Source organism: Drosophila serrata, unplaced genomic scaffold, assembly GCF_035046125.1.
Source record: "Drosophila serrata isolate PLE 108 unplaced genomic scaffold, ASM3504612v1 contig_378, whole genome shotgun sequence".
Lineage (NCBI taxonomy): Eukaryota > Metazoa > Arthropoda > Insecta > Diptera > Drosophilidae > Drosophila > Drosophila serrata.
Genome location: NW_028257276.1, coordinates 269,700 through 289,797, shown reverse-complemented (window position 1 = coordinate 289,797; position 20,098 = coordinate 269,700). Strand labels below are relative to the sequence as shown.

General features: G+C 37.0%; 2 protein-coding genes across 5 annotated transcripts in view; one reads left to right on the top strand and one right to left on the bottom strand.

Moving 5' to 3' along the window:
- The window catches only part of Snx27 (sorting nexin 27), a 43,191-nt gene extending 23,281 nt beyond the window's left edge, over positions 1 to 19,910 (top strand). The window contains exons 1-8 of one of the 4 annotated variants that reach the window (XM_086839850.1): positions 15,643 to 15,836; positions 15,955 to 16,085; positions 16,221 to 16,582; positions 16,649 to 16,751; positions 16,822 to 16,904; positions 16,979 to 17,814; positions 17,901 to 18,079; positions 18,201 to 19,910. In XM_086839850.1, coding sequence (XP_086695976.1) covers positions 16,521 to 16,582; positions 16,649 to 16,751; positions 16,822 to 16,904; positions 16,979 to 17,814; positions 17,901 to 18,079; positions 18,201 to 18,269 — 1,332 coding nt within the window. In that variant the 5' untranslated portion in view covers positions 15,643 to 15,836; positions 15,955 to 16,085; positions 16,221 to 16,520 and the 3' untranslated portion in view covers positions 18,270 to 19,910. Of the gene's footprint in view, positions 1 to 15,642; positions 15,837 to 15,951; positions 16,583 to 16,648; positions 16,752 to 16,821; positions 16,905 to 16,978; positions 17,815 to 17,900; positions 18,080 to 18,200 lie in introns of those variants that run through there. The other 3 variants (XM_086839848.1, XM_086839849.1, XM_020951254.2) reach the window with 3 other exon arrangements.
- Positions 9,752 to 12,590, bottom strand: LOC110183069 (uncharacterized). The gene is made up of 2 exons (XM_086839862.1): positions 10,679 to 12,590; positions 9,752 to 10,417 (listed from the first exon to the last, which is right to left on the bottom strand). Exons 1-2 carry the CDS (start codon positions 11,619 to 11,621, stop codon positions 9,957 to 9,959), a joined length of 1,404 nt encoding a protein of 467 aa, XP_086695988.1. The 5' UTR covers positions 11,622 to 12,590; the 3' UTR covers positions 9,752 to 9,956.
- Positions 19,911 to 20,098: the final 188 nt, after the last annotated feature.

The window sequence follows — 20,098 nt, the reverse complement described above, 5'->3', positions numbered from 1 at the left end:
TCATATGCAAATATCGAAATATCGACTAAAAATATGGTATTCTAATTTGAGTCGGAAGCTCGAAACACAGTGAAGGAGTCATTTCCGACCCTATATTCCATATATATTCTTAATCAGGATAAACAGGCGAATCTTTCTAGGCATAAAGGATGGAAACTAATTTTTGAAATTTTTTTTCAATATTTTTTCAGCCTTTTTTTGACATCATTAACTTTCTGAAAATCGACAAAAATTGAAATAGTTTAAAAAAGAAATTTGAGTATCCAGATTTATTAACCTATTCAAAACTAGAACAGAACAGCTTTCCAAATTGCAATTAATGCACTTTTAGCTTAGTTATGAGTTTTTAGGTTTTGAATATTAGAATAAATTTTCATATGCAAATATCGAAATATCGACTAAAAAAATGGTATTCTAATTTCAGTCGGAAGCTCGAAACACAGTGAAGGACCTATTTCCGACCCTATATTCCATATATATTCTTAATCAGCATAAACAGGCGAATCTTTCTAGGCATAAAGGAGGAAAACTAATTTTTGCAATTTTTTTTTTTCAATATTTTTCAGCCGTTTTTAGATCATTAACAATCTGAAAAATCGACAAAAATTGAAATAGCTATAAAATGAAATTTGAGTATGCAGATTTTTTAAACTATTGAAAACTAAAACAGAACAGCTTTCCGAATTGCAATTAATGCATTTTTAGCTTAGTTATGAGTTTTTAGGTTTTGAATATTAGAATAAATTGTCATATGCAAATATCGAAATATCGACTAAAAAAATGGTATTCTAATTTCAGTCGGAAGCTCGAAACACAGTGAAGGACCTATTTCCGACCCTATATTCCATATATATTCTTAATCAGCATAAACAGGCGAATTTTTCTAGGCATAAAGGAGGGAAACTAATTTTTGCAATTTTTTTTTCAATATTTTTCAGCCGTTTTTAGATCATTAACAATCTGAAAAATCGACAAAAATTGAAATAGCTATAAAATGAAATTTGAGTATGCAGATTTTTTAAACTATTGAAAACTAAAACAGAACAGCTTTCCGAATTGCAATTAATGCATTTTTAGCTTAGTTATGAGTTTTTAGGTTTTGAATATTAGAATAAATTGTCATATGCAAATATCGAAATATCGACTAAAAATATGGTATTCTAATTTGAGTCGGAAGTTCGAAACACAGTGAAGGAGTCATTTCCGACCCTATATTCCATATATATTCTTGATCAGCATAAACAGGCGAATCTTTCTAGGCATAAAGGAGAAAAACAAATTTTTGAAATTTTTTTTTCAATATTTTTCAGCCGTTTTTAGATCATTAACAATCTGAAAAATCGACAAAAATTGAAATAGCTATAAAATGAAATTTGAGTATGCAGATTTTTTAAACTATTGAAAACTAAAACAGAACAGCTTTCCGAATTGCAATTAATGCACTTTTAGCTTAGTTATGAGTTTTTAGGTTTTGAATATTAGAATAAATTTTCATATGCAAATATCAAAATATCGACTAAAAAAATGGTATTCTAATTTCAGTCGGAAGCTCGAAACACAGTGAAGGACCTATTTCCGACCCTATATTCCATATAAATTCTTGATCAGCATAAACAGGCGAATCTTTCTAGGCATAAAGGAGAGAAACAAATTTTTGAAATTTTTTTTTCAATATTTTTCAGCCGTTTTTAGATCATTAACAAACTGAAAAATCGATAAAAATTGAAATAGTTAAAAAATGAAATTTGAGTATGCAGATTTATTAACCTATTCAAAACAAGAACAGAACAGCTTTCCAAATTGCAATTAATGCACTTTTAGCTTAGTTATGAGTTTTTAGGTTTTGAATATTAGAATAAATTGTCATATGCAAATATCGAAATATCGACTAAAAAAAATGGTATTCAAATTTCAGTCGGAAGCTCGAAACACAGTGAAGGAGCTATTTCCGACCCTATATTCCATATATATTCTTAATCAGCATAAACAGGCGAATCTTTCTAGGCATAAAGGAGGGAAACTAATTTTTGCAATTTTTTTTCAATATTTTTTTAGCCGTTTTTTACATCATTAACATTCTGAAAAATCGACAAAAATTGAAATAGTTTAAAAACGAAATTTGAGTAGGCAGATTCATTAACCTATTCAAAACTAGAATAGAACAGCTTTCCAAATTGCAATTAATGCATTTTTAGCTTAGTTATGAGTTTTTAGGTTTTGAATTGTAGAATAAATTGTCATATGCAAATATCGAAATATCGACTAAAAAAATGGTATTCTAATTTGAGTCGGAAGCTCGAAACACAGTGAAGGAGTCATTTCCGACCCTATATTCCATATATATTCTTAATCAGGATAAACAGGCGAATCTTTCTAGGCATAAAGGATGGAAACTAATTTTTGAAATTTTTTTTCAATATTTTTTCAGCCTTTTTTTTGACATCATTAACTTTCTGAAAAATCGACAAAAATTGAAATAGTTTAAAAACGAAATTTGAGTAGGCAGATTCATTAACCTATTCAAAACTAGAATAGAACAGCTTTCCAAATTGCAATTAATGCATTTTTAGCTTAGTTATGAGTTTTTAGGTTTTGAATTGTAGAATAAATTGTCATATGCAAATATCGAAATATCGACTAAAAAAATGGTATTCTAATTTGAGTCGGAAGCTCGAAACACAGTGAAGGAGTCATTTCCGACCCTATATTCCATATATATTCTTAATCAGGATAAACAGGCGAATCTTTCTAGGCATAAAGGATGGAAACTAATTTTTGAAATTTTTTTTCAATATTTTTTCAGCATTTTTTTGACATCATTAACATTCTGAAAATCGACAAAAATTGAAATAGTTTAAAAAAGAAATTTGAGTATCCAGATTTATTAACCTATTCAAAACTAGAACAGAACAGCTTTCCAAATTGCAATTAATGCATTTTTAGCTTAGTTATGAGTTTTTAGGTTTTGAATATTAGAATAAATTGTCATATGCAAATATCGAAATATCGACTAAAAAAATGGTATTCTAATTTCAGTCGGAAGCTCGAAACACAGTGAAGGAGTCATTTCCGACCCTATATTCCATATATATTCTTGATCAGCACAGACAGGCGAATCTTTCTAGGCATAAAGGAGGAAAACTAATTTTTGAAAGTTTTTTTTTCAATATTTTACAGCCGTTTTTAGATCATTAACAATCTGAAAAATCGACAAAAATTGAAATAGCTATAAAATGAAATTTGAGTATGCAGATTTTTTAAACTATTGAAAACTAAAACAGAACAGCTTTCCGAATTGCAATTAATGCATTTTTAGCTTAGTTATGAGTTTTTAGGTTTTGAATATTAGAATAAATTGTCATATGCAAATATCGAAATATCGACTAAAAAAATGGTATTCTAATTTCAGTCGGAAGCTCGAAACACAGTAAAGGACCTATTTCCGACCCTATATTCCATATATATTCTTAATCAGCATAAACAGGCGAATTTTTCTAGGCATAAAGGAGGAAAACTAATTTTTGCAATTTTTTTTTCAATATTTTTCAGCCGTTTTTAGATCATTAACAATCTGAAAAATCGACAAAAATTGAAATAGCTATAAAATGAAATTTGAGTATGCAGATTTTTTAAACTATTGAAAACTAAAACAGAACAGCTTTCCGAATTGCAATTAATGCATTTTTAGCTTAGTTATGAGTTTTTAGGTTTTGAATATTAGAATAAATTGTCATATGCAAATATCGAAATATCGACTAAAAATATGGTATTCTAATTTGAGTCGGAAGTTCGAAACACAGTGAAGGAGTCATTTCCGACCCTATATTCCATATATATTCTTAATCAGGATAAACAGGCGAATCTTTCTAGGCATAAAGGATGGAAACTAATTTTTGAAATTTTTTTTCAATATTTTTTCAGCATTTTTTTGACATCATTAACATTCTGAAAATCGACAAAAATTGAAATAGTTTAAAAAAGAAATTTGAGTATCCAGATTTATTAACCTATTCAAAACTAGAACAGAACAGCTTTCCAAATTGCAATTAATGCATTTTTAGCTTAGTTATGAGTTTTTAGGTTTTGAATATTAGAATAAATTGTCATATGCAAATATCGAAATATCGACTAAAAAAATGGTATTCTAATTTCAGTCGGAAGCTCGAAACACAGTGAAGGAGTCATTTCCGACCCTATATTCCATATATATTCTTGATCAGCACAGACAGGCGAATCTTTCTAGGCATAAAGGAGGAAAACTAATTTTTGAAAGTTTTTTTTTCAATATTTTACAGCCGTTTTTAGATCATTAACAATCTGAAAAATCGACAAAAATTGAAATAGCTATAAAATGAAATTTGAGTATGCAGATTTTTTAAACTATTGAAAACTAAAACAGAACAGCTTTCCGAATTGCAATTAATGCATTTTTAGCTTAGTTATGAGTTTTTAGGTTTTGAATATTAGAATAAATTGTCATATCGAAATATCGACTAAAAAAATGGTATTCTAATTTCAGTCGGAAGCTCGAAACACAGTGAAGGACCTATTTCCGACCCTATATTCCATATATATTCTTAATCAGCATAAACAGGCGAATTTTTCTAGGCATAAAGGAGGAAAACTAATTTTTGCAATTTTTTTTTCAATATTTTTCAGCCGTTTTTAGATCATTAACAATCTGAAAAATCGACAAAAATTGAAATAGCTATAAAATGAAATTTGAGTATGCAGATTTTTTAAACTATTGAAAACTAAAACAGAACAGCTTTCCGAATTGCAATTAATGCATTTTTAGCTTAGTTATGAGTTTTTAGGTTTTGAATATTAGAATAAATTGTCATATGCAAATATCGAAATATCGACTAAAAATATGGTATTCTAATTTGAGTCGGAAGTTCGAAACACAGTGAAGGAGTCATTTCCGACCCTATATTCCATATATATTCTTGATCAGCATAAACAGGCGAATCTTTCTAGGCATAAAGGAGAGAAACAAATTTTTGAAATTTTTTTTTCAATATTTTTCAGCCGTTTTTATGAAAATGAAAATCTGCAGAAAACTGGAAAATATGTAATTTTTTTTTCCTATGGCAGCTATATATATGTATATATAAAGTCCACCGATTCGCCATGCTCCGACTTATATACTTGAAAATTATATAGAAAAATAATTCCATAGTTTCATTCAAAAAGCTTGGTTTAAATTTGTTCAAAACAAATCTCGTACATGTGCTTATGATTCCCAACTGTGTTCTAACATCCCCGGAACGAAGTGACTGCTACCGGCCACGTTTCAGAAATGTGTTGTGTTCAATAGTTGCAAGTCATTGTTATTTAGTGTTCAAAGTTAGTTACTGATCATGCATACATACTTACTGGTTATAGACACTTGCTGATCAAAGTTACTTACTGGTCATAGCTACTTACTGGTCATAGATAGTTAGTGTTTAGAGTTACTTACTGCTCATAGTTAATTACTGGTCATAGTTAATTACTGATCTTAGTTCTATAAATCGTCCGATTGTTCCTATGTCAGCTAAATATATATATATATGTATATATAATCCACCGATTCGCTATGCTCCGATTTATATAATAGTAATATTGTATAGAAGAATAACTCAATAGTTTCATTCAACTAGCTTGCTCATTTGTTCCAAAACAAATCTAGCACATGTGCTTATGATTCCCAACTGTGTTCTAACATCCCCGGAACGAAGTGACTGCTACCGGCCACGTTTCAGATATGTTTTGTGTTCAAAAGTTGCAAGTCACTGTTTTTTAGTGTTCAAAGTCAGTAACTGATTATACATACGTACTGGTCATAGATATTAACTTATCAGTTACTTACTGGTCATAGATACTTACTGTTCAGAGTTACTTACTGCTCATAGTTACTTAGATTCTTGATCAGCATCATCAGGCGAATCTTTCTAGAAATGAAGGAGAGAACATTTTTTTTTTGGCATTTTTTTTGTTAAAATTTTCTCAGTTAAAATTTAAAAAAATAAATACATTTCCAATTTTGTAAACTATAAATTGAGTATGCAGATTTATTAACCTATTCAAAGATAGCATAAAACGGGCTTTCCTGTCGAAATTAATGCATTTTTGACTTAGTTATGAGTTTTTAGGTTTTGAATTGTAGAATAAATTGTCATATGCAAATGTCGAAATATCGACTAAAAAATTTCAAATTTTGTAAATTTTAAATTTAGTATGCAGATTTATAAATCTATTGAAAACTACCACAGAACGGGATTCCGTGTCGAAATTAATGTATTTTTGAACTAGTTATACATATATTTTAAATTTCATGAAAATCTGTAGAAAACTGGAAAAGATGTAATTTTTTTTTCCTAAAATTTTCCAAACGATCCTATGGCAGCTATATATATGTATATAAATAGTCCACCGATTCGCCATGCTCCGACTTATATACTTGAAAATTATATAGAAAAATAATTACGTAGTTTCATTCAAATAGCTTGCTTTAAATTTGTTCAAAACAAATCTCGTACATGTGCTTATGATTCCCAACTGTGTTCTAACATCCCCGGAACGAAGTGACTGCTACCGGCCACGTTTCAGAAATGTGTTGTGTTCAATAGTTGCAAGTCATTGTTATTTAGTGTTCAAAGTTAGTTACTGATCATGCATACATACTTACTGGTTATAGACACTTGCTGATCAAAGTTACCTACTGGTAATAGCTACTTACTGGTCATAGATAGTTAGTGTTTAGAGTTACTTACTGCTCATAGTTAATTACTGGTCATAGTTATTTACTGATCTTAGTTCTATAAATCGTCCGATTGTTCCTAGTCCACCGATTCGCCATGCTCCGATATATATACTTGTAAAATTATATAGAAAAATAATTCCATAGTTTCATTCAAATAGCTTGCTTTAAATTTGTTCAAAACAAATCTCGCACATGTGCTGATGATTCCCAACTGGTTCTAACATCCCCGGAACGAAGTGTCTTCTGCCGGCCAAGTCTTAGAAATGTGTTGTGTTCAATAGTTGCAAGTCATTGTTATTTAGTGTTCAAAGTTAGTTACTGATCATGCATACATACTTACTGGTTATAGACACTTGCTGATCAAAGTTACCTACTGGTAATAGCTACTTACTGGTCATAGCTACTTACTGGTCATAGATACTTAGGGTTCAGAGTTACTTACTGCTCATAGTTAATTACTGGTCATAGTTAATTACTGATCTTAGTTCTATAAATCGTCCGATTGTTCCTAGTCCACCGATTCGCCATGCTCCGATATATATACTTGTAAAATTATATAGAAAAATAATTCCATAGTTTTATTCAAATAGCTTGGTTTAAATTTGTTCAAAACAAATCTCGCACATGTGCTTATGATTCCCAACTGTGTTCTAACATCCCCGGAACGAAGTGACTGCTACCGGCCACGTTTCAGAAATGTGTTGTGTTCAAAAGTTGCAAGTCATTGTTTTTTAGTGTTCAAGGTCAGTAACTGATCATACATACGTACTGGTCATAGATATTAACTTATCAGTTACTTACTGGTCATAGATACTTACTGTTCAGAGTTACTTACTGCTCATAGTTACTTAGATTCTTGATCAGCATCATCAGGCGAATCTTTCTAGAAATGAAGGAGAGAACATTTTTTTTTTGGCATTTTTTTTTGTTAAAATTTTCTCAGTTAAAATTTAAAAAAATAAATACATTTCCAATTTTGTAAACTTTAAATTGAGTATGCAGATTTATTAACCTATTCAAAGCTAGCATAAAACGGGCTTTCCTGTCGAAATTAATGCATTTTTGACTTAGTTATGAGTTTTTAGGTTTTGAATTGTAGAATAAATTCTCATATGCAAATATCGAAATATCGACTAAAAAAATGGTATTCTAATTTGAGTCGGAAGCTCGAAACACAGTGAAGGAGTCATTTCCGACCCTATATTCCATATATATTCTTAATCAGGATAAACAGGCGAATCTTTCTAGGCATAAAGGATGGAAACTAATTTTTAATTTTTTTTTCAATATTTTTTCAACCTTTTTTTGACATCATCTGAAAAATCGACAAAAATTGAAATACTTTAAAAATGAAATTTGATTATGCAGATTTATTAACCTATTCAAAACTAGAACAGAACAGCTTTCCAAATTGCAATTAATGCATTTTTAGCTTAGTTATGAGTTTTTAGGTTTTGAATTGTAGAATAAATTGTCATATGCAAATGTCGAAATATCGACTAAAAAATTTCAAATTTTGTAAATTTTAAATTTAGTATGCAGATTTATAAATCTATTGAAAACTACCACAGAACGGGATTCCGTGTCGAAATTAATGTATTTTTGAACTAGTTATACATATATTTTAAATTTCATGAAAATCTGTAGAAAACTGGAAAAGATGTAATTTTTTTTTCCTAAAATTTTCCAAACGATCCTATGGCAGCTATATATATGTATATATATAGTCCACCGATTCGCCATGCTCCGACTTATATACTTGAAAATTATATAGAACAAGAAAGGAAGCTAACTTCGGCACGCCGAAGTTTATATACCCTTGTAGATAGAACTTCTATGAATAAAAAACCATACAATATAAATGATATATATTTGTGTTAAAAAACAATGAAGTAATACCTGCTTTCATTGTATTCACCTATACATATTATATTTTCAGTTTTACATTCAAAGATTTGCATTTTTCCTCTACATCAAACGATCGTTTGTATGGCACCTATATGATATAATAGTCCGATTTTCATGAAATTTTATGCAGAATTGTACAGTATAGGAAAATGGTTATATCTCAAATTTGATCCAATTCTATTGAAAACTGAAAAAGTTAAAATTTTTTTTGTAAAAATTTTCCGATCATTCCTGCAAGGGTATAAAAATAATTACGTAGTTTCATTCAAATAGCTTGCTTTAAATTTGTTCAAAACAAATCTCGTACATGTGCTTATGATTCCCAACTGTGTTCTAACATCCCCGGAACGAAGTGACTGCTACCGGCCACGTTTCAGAAATGTGTTGTGTTCAAAAGTTGCAAGTCATTGTTATTCTGTGTTCAAAGTTAGTAACTGATCATACATACATACTTACTGGTCATAGCTACTTTCTGGTCATAGATACTTAGGGTTCAGATTTACTTACTGCTTAGGGTTTAGAGTTACTTACTTCTCATAGTTAATTACTGGTCATAGTTAATTACTGATCTTAGTTCTATAAATCGTCCGATTGTTCCTATGTCAGATATATATATATATATATATATATATATATGTATATATATATAGTCCACCGATTCGCCATGCTCCGATTTATATACTTGTAAAATTATATAGAAAAATAATTCCATAGTTTCATTCAAATAGCTTGGTTTAAATTTGTTCAAAACAAATCTCGCACATGTGCTTATGATTCCCAACTGTGTTCTAACATCCCCGGAACGAAGTGACTGCTACCGGCCACGTTTCAGAAATGTGTTGTGTTCAAAAGTTGCAAGTCATTGTTTTTTAGTGTTCAAAGTCAGTAACTGATCATACATACGTACTGGTCATAGATATTAACTTATCATAGTTACTTACTGGTCATAGATACTTACTGTTCAGAGTTACTTACTGCTCATAGTTACTTAGATTCTTGATCAGCACCATCAGGCGAAAGGAGAGAAAAAAATGTTCATAAATTTGTTCAAAAAATATAAAATGAATTATGAAGTTTTAAATGAATAGGAGAATATTTCTAATACGTCCAATCTTTCAGTTTATTTTCCCGAAAGCGATACATTTAATTTGTATATTTGTCTCCATTGTTGCTATTTTTAAGCGCATTCGTTATCAGAACGTGTTTATGTTATGTCGTTGTTGCGGGGGCGTTCTCCTTAAACATCCGTTCATAACTCCCTTATCAGCATTGTACTTATCCAAGGAATCCAGTACTAACGTTATCGAAGCCTCCTGGTCCACCAGTATTGGACGAGTGACCACCAGCCATCGTTGGGCAGAGCCAGGCCCAGGTCCGTCCGATCCAGCTGCTTTTGACGCCATAAAGTGGGAGAGTTGTTGCACAGGCTTCCGTTACAACGGACACAGTACGGATCATTGGCCGAGCACTCCGGCACCTCTCCGGCGCATCCGCGTACCGTATAGATGCCGTCCAGTCGACTGACCACCGTGCTGACGCATAGCTCTGTCGGCCCGGAACAGTTGCTGGTGGTCATCAGTGTGGGCAGCTCCATGGCCCCACAGTCCTCCTGATCCTGACCCTGATCCTGGGCATTGCAGCGGTAGCAGGTGCGCACGGAGAAGCGGTTGCAGGAGTCGGCATCGCGGCACAGCTGGCAGCTTTCGCCCACGGGGGAAGGTGCGAAATCTTCATCCGCGCAGCCACGTCGCAGGAAGGTATCTGCAGGCACATAAAGGGGGAAGTTTATTATGGAAGGGATCTGATAAGCATTCCAGTCCCCTGAACATAGGGTATTTGAAAGAGAACGATAGAAATGTACATGTCTTACTGAGAACTAATTGACGAGGATTTGTACAAGTCGGTGGATATGCACTAAGAACCCAATACTAGTTTATTGACTTTATTACTTCTAACTTTATTGATTCTAACCGAAGACAATATGAGGAATTAGAATGTAATGTATGGTGTAATCCTGCTAACCTTGCTCGCAGGAATAACAGGACGTGGTGCCAGCAGCACACTTTGCCGTTGGCAGATTGCGACCCGACCGACAGCCTGGATCCGCCGTGGAGTTGCACACGGCACAGGCTATGTCCTGGCAGTTGGCATTACAAAGCTCCCCGTGACACTCGCTCAGGTCGCCAGTGGGAAAGAATCCCATGGTTGTGGAGCAGCCGCGCTGCAGAACCTCTGTCTGGGTGTTGCGGTGCGTGTAGCAGTTCTCGCGGTGGCCGTACATCACCTTGTTGGTGCAGTGCGTCACCGTGATGTTGCTCAGCGAGCACTTTGGCTGATCTTCTGGGCCTGTAGCCGGGCCCTGGTCCCGCAGACAGTCCGGATTGGGTGCCAGTCGGTTGTGGGTGCACTGGAGGCAGCGAGTCTCCGTGACGGTCTTCTCCGCATTGCAGCCGTTGTAGTTGCACTTGAGGCAAACATGCGGACAGGTTGTGGGCAGATTCGTATGCTCGCAACCACGCAGCGTGTTGGACAGATGGACCACGTTGGTGTAGCACCTGTCGTCCTCCCGGTAAACCGGGCAGGGCAGCAGCAACTGCGGCCTGCTCGTCACATCGATACATTCAGCTCCGCTGCACTGGTAGCACCTCAGGCGATCCGTGGGATAGACGTGGCGATTGCACAGACTCGTGTTGCACTTGTCGCAGGGAGCGGCGCAGTAGCCATTCGGATACAAACGCCCCAGGCAGCCGCGACGCGTTAAGCCCGCCGAAATCGAAGTGACGCATTCGTCCCCAGACGTCGAGCACTCCTCCACTTCCAGTTGCTGGCCAGGACGCGTGGCGCACTCTGCGTTCTCGGCGGAGTCGCAGGCGTAGCACTCCAGGGCCGCACTCGACCCTGGTCTGGATACTATGACCAGGAGGAGGAGCGGCAGCAGCAGCAGCAGAAGCAACTTGGTGACCATCGTTTCAGTTACGGACTGCAGCCGCTGGACAAAGAACTGGCGGTGCGCTTGGTCACATTTGAGATTAGATTACCGCTGAATCTCAATTGGTTCCAACTCGACGGTCTACCCGCACTGAGATTGCTCCGGATAAGTTTTCGATTAGGCGAGGATTGGAATTGCAAGGGTTTATATACAAACCGTAATCTGGAAATTAACTTTTGTTGTTGATTAGAAGAATAACCTGTAGAGCTTTTATGCCACCAAATTTTTAATTGGCATTATTTGGCAATGCGACTATGCGACAATGCCTTGCCCTCTGTTACTTGTCCGTCCGTCCTTACAAACCTCTTGAAAGTTTGTATTCTCAATGAACAAAGTGGCGAAAAATGACTTAATCTAATCAAGTCATAGATTCACCCTCTCTCTCAGAGGGCAATTAAGTTGAATCAATTTGCCATGTCCCTTTGAAAACACGAAATTTTCACACCCCATTAAGCCAATTACATTCAATAAATTAACTAATTCATTTCAACGAGAAAATGGGTCATGAATTACGTACTAAGCAAATGACTTAGTGTCTGGTGAAGGAACAACTTTACGGTGGCCTAAATGGGCCACCAAAATAATGCATTTACTTTGTGAATGAACTTTGATTCACTAAGTAATTGTTTACCTTATCGTCCATCGATCTAGCCATGTTTGACTGTCCATCCGTTCCCACGCAAACTAGTCCCTCAGTTTCAAGGCTATCTAAATGAAACTTTGCAGATAGTCTTTTATACACACCTCAGTATATAATTTATATTGAATTAATTATTAATGAGCGAATTACAATCTGCCAGGGTGTACAAACTTCGGTACGCCGAAGTTAGCTTTCCCTCTTGTTGCATTTTGCTGTTGCTGACGCCGTTTTGAGACACCCAAAAGCAATTCAGGGGCACCAGCCGGATACTTCTGAATACACGACATAATTGAGGACCCGCCGGATCCCAGACAGTCCTTAGCCAATCCATCTGCATCCTTTGTGCAATCTCCTCTTCATCACCCTCATCTCCTGTCCTTCGGGCCACTTAACATTGTACTCAAGCTTGTTTTGTGCCCTGCAAAATGTGGGCGGTGCCCTCTAAGGTTGTCGGTTCCGATCAATGGGGATTATAAATTATTTAGGTCTGCCCTGGGTTGGGGCAATGTCAGCGAAAAGCGGAAATACAGTATTCTAAAAGTATGTAAAGAATATTTAAACATTTTTGAATGGTCCTAACAGGCTTCATTATTTATAGTGCATACTTAAGTAAAACCTAGTGGCAGAGCTTACCAAAATATATGTGAAGTGACCAATATATGTATAATAGCATAAAGCCTTATTCTATTTTAGGGTATTTGAAGATAAACGTGCAGGCCTTCTGAGGCGGAGTGGTACGGATGCATCTTAGCCTTCTTTTATTATTCACATTTTGAACTTTCTCTGATTTTCTTCATTTCCCTTCTTTGGCTCCCATCACCAATAGGCGCAAGTTTAAGTAAACAATTCAAATTTCTAATTTAGTGTTGGGAAGTACGGAAGATTTTAAACACGCGCGATGTTGTAGGCAATATTCTCAAACTGAAAGTGCAGTGTGGCATACGGCCTGAGCTATTGGAAGGGTCATTAGTTGATTTGTAACCAGCATATAAACTTCTCTGTCCCATCATATGAATCATCGTGGAGCGAAACGTGTGCGTGGTATATGGAGTTTTTAAATTGTCTCTGCAGATACTTCCTTATGGAATATTTCCAGAAAAGAAATTCTCTCATGACATCGCAAAGGAAAACTTGAAGCTCTTTCAGCGAGCAGCTAAACTTCTATTTAGTTCGTACTGTTTGTGAATTGCAGGCAAAGCGTGAAAGGGAGAAAGAGCGAATCTAATTGAAATACTTAACTGAATAGTTCTTTCGAATCCATTTATTAATCGAGTCTTTGGGTGACTGCTTCTCTAGGCAAGATTATAATATAAGACAAGAAAAGAAGCTAACTACTAACTACTAACTAAGCCGACGTTTGCTCTTTAACATTTTTTTGTTAAAATTTGACGCTGATCATGAATATATGTATATGATTTATAGGGTCGAAAACGACTCCTTCTGACTGAAATGATAATACCCTGCTGGCGTATAACAAGCGGGAAAAAAATTCATAAAGAGTGCTAGGTATCGTAGGGCCGATAACTTTGCCTTGAAGTCCTCCCCTCGAGTGCTTTTTTTAGTTGCCACGAATTTGTGTTTGCGGTTTGGTTCTGTGTCAATGCTGTTGCTGCCTTTGTTGTCGTGTGTTTGGGGCATATGCCCCAACAATAATCAATAGGGTTACGTCACTGGATGGACTGGACTGGATGTTGTTGCTTCGGTTGCTCTGCTCGACTGCCTCGCTTGCTGGCTGGCTGGCCCACATTTCCGCATTTCCTAGACCTGGGCACAGACCTGGGTTCATTCGTTCGCTTTGTGGCGGTTTTAGGTTTCTGGTTTCCATGTTTTCAGGTTTCACTTTTTGGTTTCGCTTGGACTGAGCCAGAAATATACTAACGTTCAAGAATGACAGGGACAGGGACAGGGACATTATTGAACAGAAACGAGACGGAAAATTAAGTAATGAAAGGACACTTCTTAAATACTCATGTCAAGTCTCTGTCGGAGATTAATTAATTTTCGATTCCGATTCCGATTTCGGTCTCTATTTCCACGTTAATGGAATTACATTTGTGTTCCAATCAGTCGAACGTGTCGAAGGTAAATGAAATATAAACTTTGAATCAGAACACGTGATCCGTAGGACATAATCCGTAACCCGAATGACCCGGAGCGGCTAGGTAGTCATATTTTTTACTTTTAAAGAGTTGCCACAATAAATATTTGGATTTCAGAAATTCCTATTTGATTTGCTTCAACTTAAACAATCTGGATCTAAATATACATTTAATATATAGAAAACTTACTATTCGAATTTGCAAATATGTTGACTTTTAATTTGCAGATGCCCTCAGTTTTAGGAATTTTCATATAAACTCTACATAATCAATGATGATGAGATGTTCAATTTAAGTATGCTATGAACTGAAATGAATGCTTTAAAGTGCAGGTTACTGGTTAAGAAAGTAAAGCAATTTAAAATTGAAATTGAAGTCCATTCGAGCTCCTGACCTTAATTGATGCCATCCGAGGAGGTGGCAATGGGAATGTTGATGATAATTTGAGGTTTCACATGTCACACTGACTGAAGGGAGAGCCACCCACCCACGCTGTGGGTCTCCACCATGCTGCGAATAGTTAATGAATTCTTTTCATGGAATTTAAATTGAAAAGAAACCATCGACAAATAATACAAAGCATATAAAGTTGCCGAACAATTACGGGAGAGAAGAGCGGAATTTGCATTCGCATTCGCATTCTCATTTGGCTATAAATACATGCATTTGAGATGGCTTTATACATATATTTCCCGATCTAGTCATTGTCTTTTCTGATGTTTTTTTGTTTTTTGCAATGTTTCTACTATTTGTATCAAGTAAGCTGACTGGCATTGCAAACAGGCTTCCTCCGGTCTCCATTCCCCATGTGCCATTCCTCCATCCTCCATTACGCTGGCATGTCTTGTCGTCGGATTTCTGCCATGTCGCTATGTGAGTCACGCTGGGCTCCAGAGCTGCCCAGAGTGCGTCACACGGGGGGCGATATCTGCTGCGATTTATTTATTTATTTACTCACTTGTGCGCGCGGCACGGCAAGGCACGGCACGGTTGGCAAATTGCAAACCGGAAAGAATCCGCAGCAGCAGTCGCAGAGATACCTCCGGAGTTGGGGCTGGAGGAGGAGATGGAGCTGGAGCTGCGACTGGGACTGACGCTGAGACTGAGACTGAGAGGAGAATAAGATGGGGTAGTCAGTGTGGGGTTGGTGTTTGGATACTGAGTGGCTTTGGCGCTTATCAAAGACAATTCGTTGCAATTTTATTCTTCTGCTCAACATGTTTTTGTTTTTCTGTAAAATATAGTTTTATATTTGTAGAATATACTGTGAAAGTTTTATGCTCGAACTCGAAATGTAAAAGCCTGAAATAAAGCATATACGAAAGGTATACAAGTGAAAACGTGGGTGCGTCAAAAAGTTGAAAAAAAAATTAAGTTTTAAAAAAACCCATAACTAAGCCAAAAAAGGAATCATTTTAATGCGGAAGTCTTTCCTATGCGAGTTTTCACAAGGTTAATACATCTGTATACCGAATTAAATTAATTATACTCGCTGCTTACAGTACTACTGAGCCGTATCCTTAACTTCTCTCTCTTTCTCTTCCGCGCTTTACCTGGAATGTGCAAGCAGTGGAGAACAAGAGTTTCCTCTGGCTTTCTCTTTCTCTTTGGATACAATCAAAAATACCATAGAAGCAACCGAATCTATCACGCAAGAGGACTCCGCTTTAAGTCTAAACCATTCCGAAAGACGTTATATGGGTAGGGCAAATGGACAAGCTCAAAACATACATATACATCTATACAGTTACTTTTCACTTTGAACTTTAATTAAATTAGTCTGGAAATCAGTAAGAATATGAATGGAATTTCCCTTGTTTGTTCCACTCTGGTCAGCTTCTTATCTGGTTCGCATAGTGCAGCACTCAATCCCATGGAGATCCGATACGTTGGGCACTCGAGATGTGTGGCTGCGTTGTGTTGTGGTTCCAACTTGACCCGAATCGCCCAATCGCCTTATCAGCTCCATGTCGATGTCAATGCATCCATTATCGCTCCTCGGGCTCCCCGTGTTATTATTTTCGCTTAAATTGATATGCAGTCGATGGCAACGCCTGCAATTTCCCAGAGGCGTTGACAGAGTCTCTACATTCGGTCCTTGTAAACCCTGGCCTGGTTTTGGATTTCATTCGAGCAATGCTGCCTTTCCACACTGTGCAGCTGGCACAGTTGAGCGCATTTGAGAGACGGTGCAGGCGGTGACGACCTTTTAAATAGTGACATATATAATAACAATAATAATATTCACTCTTGTTTTGTTTCAGAAATGGCGTCAGCGTGGAGGGAGCCACACACAAACAGGTCGTGGATCTGATCAAATCCGGCGGCGATTGCCTAACGCTCACGGTGATATCGGTGACACAGCAGGTGCGTTGTCCTACATATTTATGAAACTACTTGGGCAGTTATATTTTATTCTTTTGTTGGTCCCGTCCAGGAGGCCGATCGTTTGGAGCCGCAGGAGGATCAGAGCGGTTACTCCTACATTGACTACTCGGACAAGCGATCGCTGCCCATCAGGTGAGTCCTGCCAGCAAGCCCCTTCGCAAGCATTCTCACTAACCTATACCAAACGTTTCTCTGCCAATGCGTAGCATTCCCGACTACGGAATCATCAATAGGAATGGCGAGCGCTACATCGTCTTCAACATACACATGGCCGGTCGGCAACTGTGCTCGCGTCGGTACCGGGAGTTCGCCAACCTGCACTCGCTGCTGCGCAAGGAATTCTCCGGATTCAACTTTCCAAAACTACCCGGCAAGTGGCCCTTCCAGCTCAGCGAACAGCAGCTGGACACACGGCGTCGCGGCCTCGAGCAGTATCTGGAGAAGGTCTGCGCTGTCCGAGTGATTGCCGAGAGCGATGCCGTGCAGGACTTTCTCACGGACACCGAAGACGATATATCCGCCGCGCCGGTGGATATCAAGGTGATGCTGCCCGACCATGAGGTGAGCACGGTGTCGGTGAAGAAGTCCTCCAACGCCCAGGTTGTGTGGGAGATCCTAGTGCAGCGCGCCAACCTCACCGCCTACACGCAGCAATATTTCTACCTGTTCGAGATCGTCGAGTACAATTTCGAGCGGAAACTGCAGCCGCACGAGATACCACATCAGCTATACGTGCAGAACTATAGCACCGCCTCCTCTACCTGCCTGTGCGTGCGCCGATGGCTGTTCTCGGTGTCCAAGGAACTGACGCTGCCGGACGGGGAGCAAGCGGGTCGCTTTATCTTCTATCAGGCGGTGGATGAGGTGAATCGTGGGAATATCCGAGCGGATGGCCGCCTCTACGAGCTGAAGGCGCTTCAGGACGCCAAGAAGGCGGTCGATTATTTGGCCTTGGCCCGCACACTGCCCGGCTACGGGGATGTGGTCTTTCCCCACTGCTCCTGTGATAGTCGCAAGGAAGGACACGTGGTGCCCGCCGTGGGTGAGTGCAAGATCGGACTTCCTAGCTGTTAATTCAATACTAACTGAAGGGAAATCCCCTTTCTGATTCCTCTTTCATACCTCTAGGCATGAAGAGCTTTCGCCTGCACGCATGCCGCGAGGATGGCTCGTTGGAGGCGCAAATGGTCGAGCTGACCTGGGACAGCATCACCCGCTCCGAGAGCGACGAGGAGTCCATGTCATTTTGCTTTCAGTACAATCGTCCAGACAAGCCGGCACGTTGGGTCAAAGTCTACACGCCATATGTGAGTTGACTTAAACTTAGCTCCAAGGGGCTCAATCAGTGGGTAACCTTATACTCACTGATAGCTCCATTATAGAATTGTGCAATTCATGTTTATATATGTGAACCCATCATCCTTACAGCATGCATTCCTTGCGGACTGCTTTGATCGGATCATGGAGGAGCGCAAGTGGGAGGACAGCGGCGACTAGGGAAGGCGCAAAGACCAGGATATGGAGAGCGGGAAAGGAAAGGAGCCGAGGAAGCGTCGGCAGGAAGCACAGTTTATTACAAAGCCATGCAGGCGGGCCGAGACTTTGCACATTTTTCGTTAGATCGGGGATTATAGCTTGGCTGGCTGGCCATATCCTCTGCCCTCTTACATACATAAATATTGTAAAGTATATCTTGATTTGTGCAGGGACGACTAGCAATGGTATTCGGCAAGGGTTAACAGCAAAGAATAAGAAATGTTTCAAATGTTTTTCGGCACTTTCTTAGCACATAAAGCAACAAAAGCAGGCACCAATTTAGATCAAGCAGAGCATGAACCGACGATTCTCATTACATACATACAGTACATATAATAAAATATATAGAGATGAATATATATATATATATATACATATGTTTAAGCCAACCTCAGCGTATATTTAATTCACACCATGTTCCCCGATTTGCCCCACAATAGTCTCTGTTTTGTTCTTACAGAAAGGCAAGACAAATGTAAAAAGTCAATTTTAAACATGCATACATTATTCGATATGTAATGTATATATAATATATGTATATACACAATACATACGCATAAATGTTTACCAACAAATCGTGCACAGAACGAACTCAAAGGCGACTCAAATAGAAGAAAGCAGAGAAACAAGGGGATGTGTGGACATGGGAAAGTGTAGAAGCATAAAATCAATTTAACGATGATCATGTTGAAATTATTGTACTCATTCAAAATTGTTAGTTAAATCTAAGCATTACGTTAATAGTTATTATACAATAACGAAGGGAAAGCACTCAAAAACCAAACTCAAATTCAACTTGGACGGAGGCGGCGGCAGGGCTTCTTCACACACGACGCAAAGAGCATTAAACACACGAAAAACAAACAAAAATTAATTGAAAGCACTGCATATTTATAAAGGGAAGAATAACAAATGGCATATAGGCATATATACATAATACATTTATCAACGATGCAAGTGAAGTCTGCTTGTGATATTTACAATTTACACAATTATAATTATTAATTTAACATTATTATTACTATTATTATTATTATTATTATTTTTTAATGTATTCCACGTATGCTTTGTTAATCTCTCTCTCAATATGTGTAATGTTTATATTTTTTTTGATGTTTAGTTCTTAGTCCCACATGAATTTTGGATTTCTTTTCCCCTACTTTCGCCATTTACTGTGTAATTTAGATTTGTGTGTATTCCATATATTCATTAATTTATGAATACTATAAACTATAAACTACACTATGTCGTTTCTTTATTGTTATTATTATTTTTTGTTTGTTTTGTTTTTGTGCATTTCGGGAAGACAGCAAACACCAACGTAAATATACAAAAATGCTAAAACCATTCCTTAAAAGAAAGAAATCGATTAAAGATCATTATCAATGTTTTCTTACAGAGTAAATAAATAGAAAAACGAAGTAAAGCAAGAAATTTAAATTAAAAGCGAATAGGAACTGGGAAAAAAACATAAACATTAAAGCGTTTAAGTGTTCAACTAAACTAAAAAAAGAACAAAAACCACAATTTAACATTTTATTGAAAAAGAAAATAAGAAAATGAAATAATATAAACAAATGCATTTTTCCCCTTTTCAAAATACTCAACGCATATATGCTGTTCTTTTGATTGAGCTTTTTAATTAGTCGACTTGTTGTTTGGCTGCAAAAAAAAGAGTTTGTATAAAAAAGTGCTGAGAGTTTTCTATAAACACTATATTCATATTTGACCAGTGATAACAGAAGCCCAAATTGCCAATTGACCAACGACCACCAATCCGACCGCGGTTG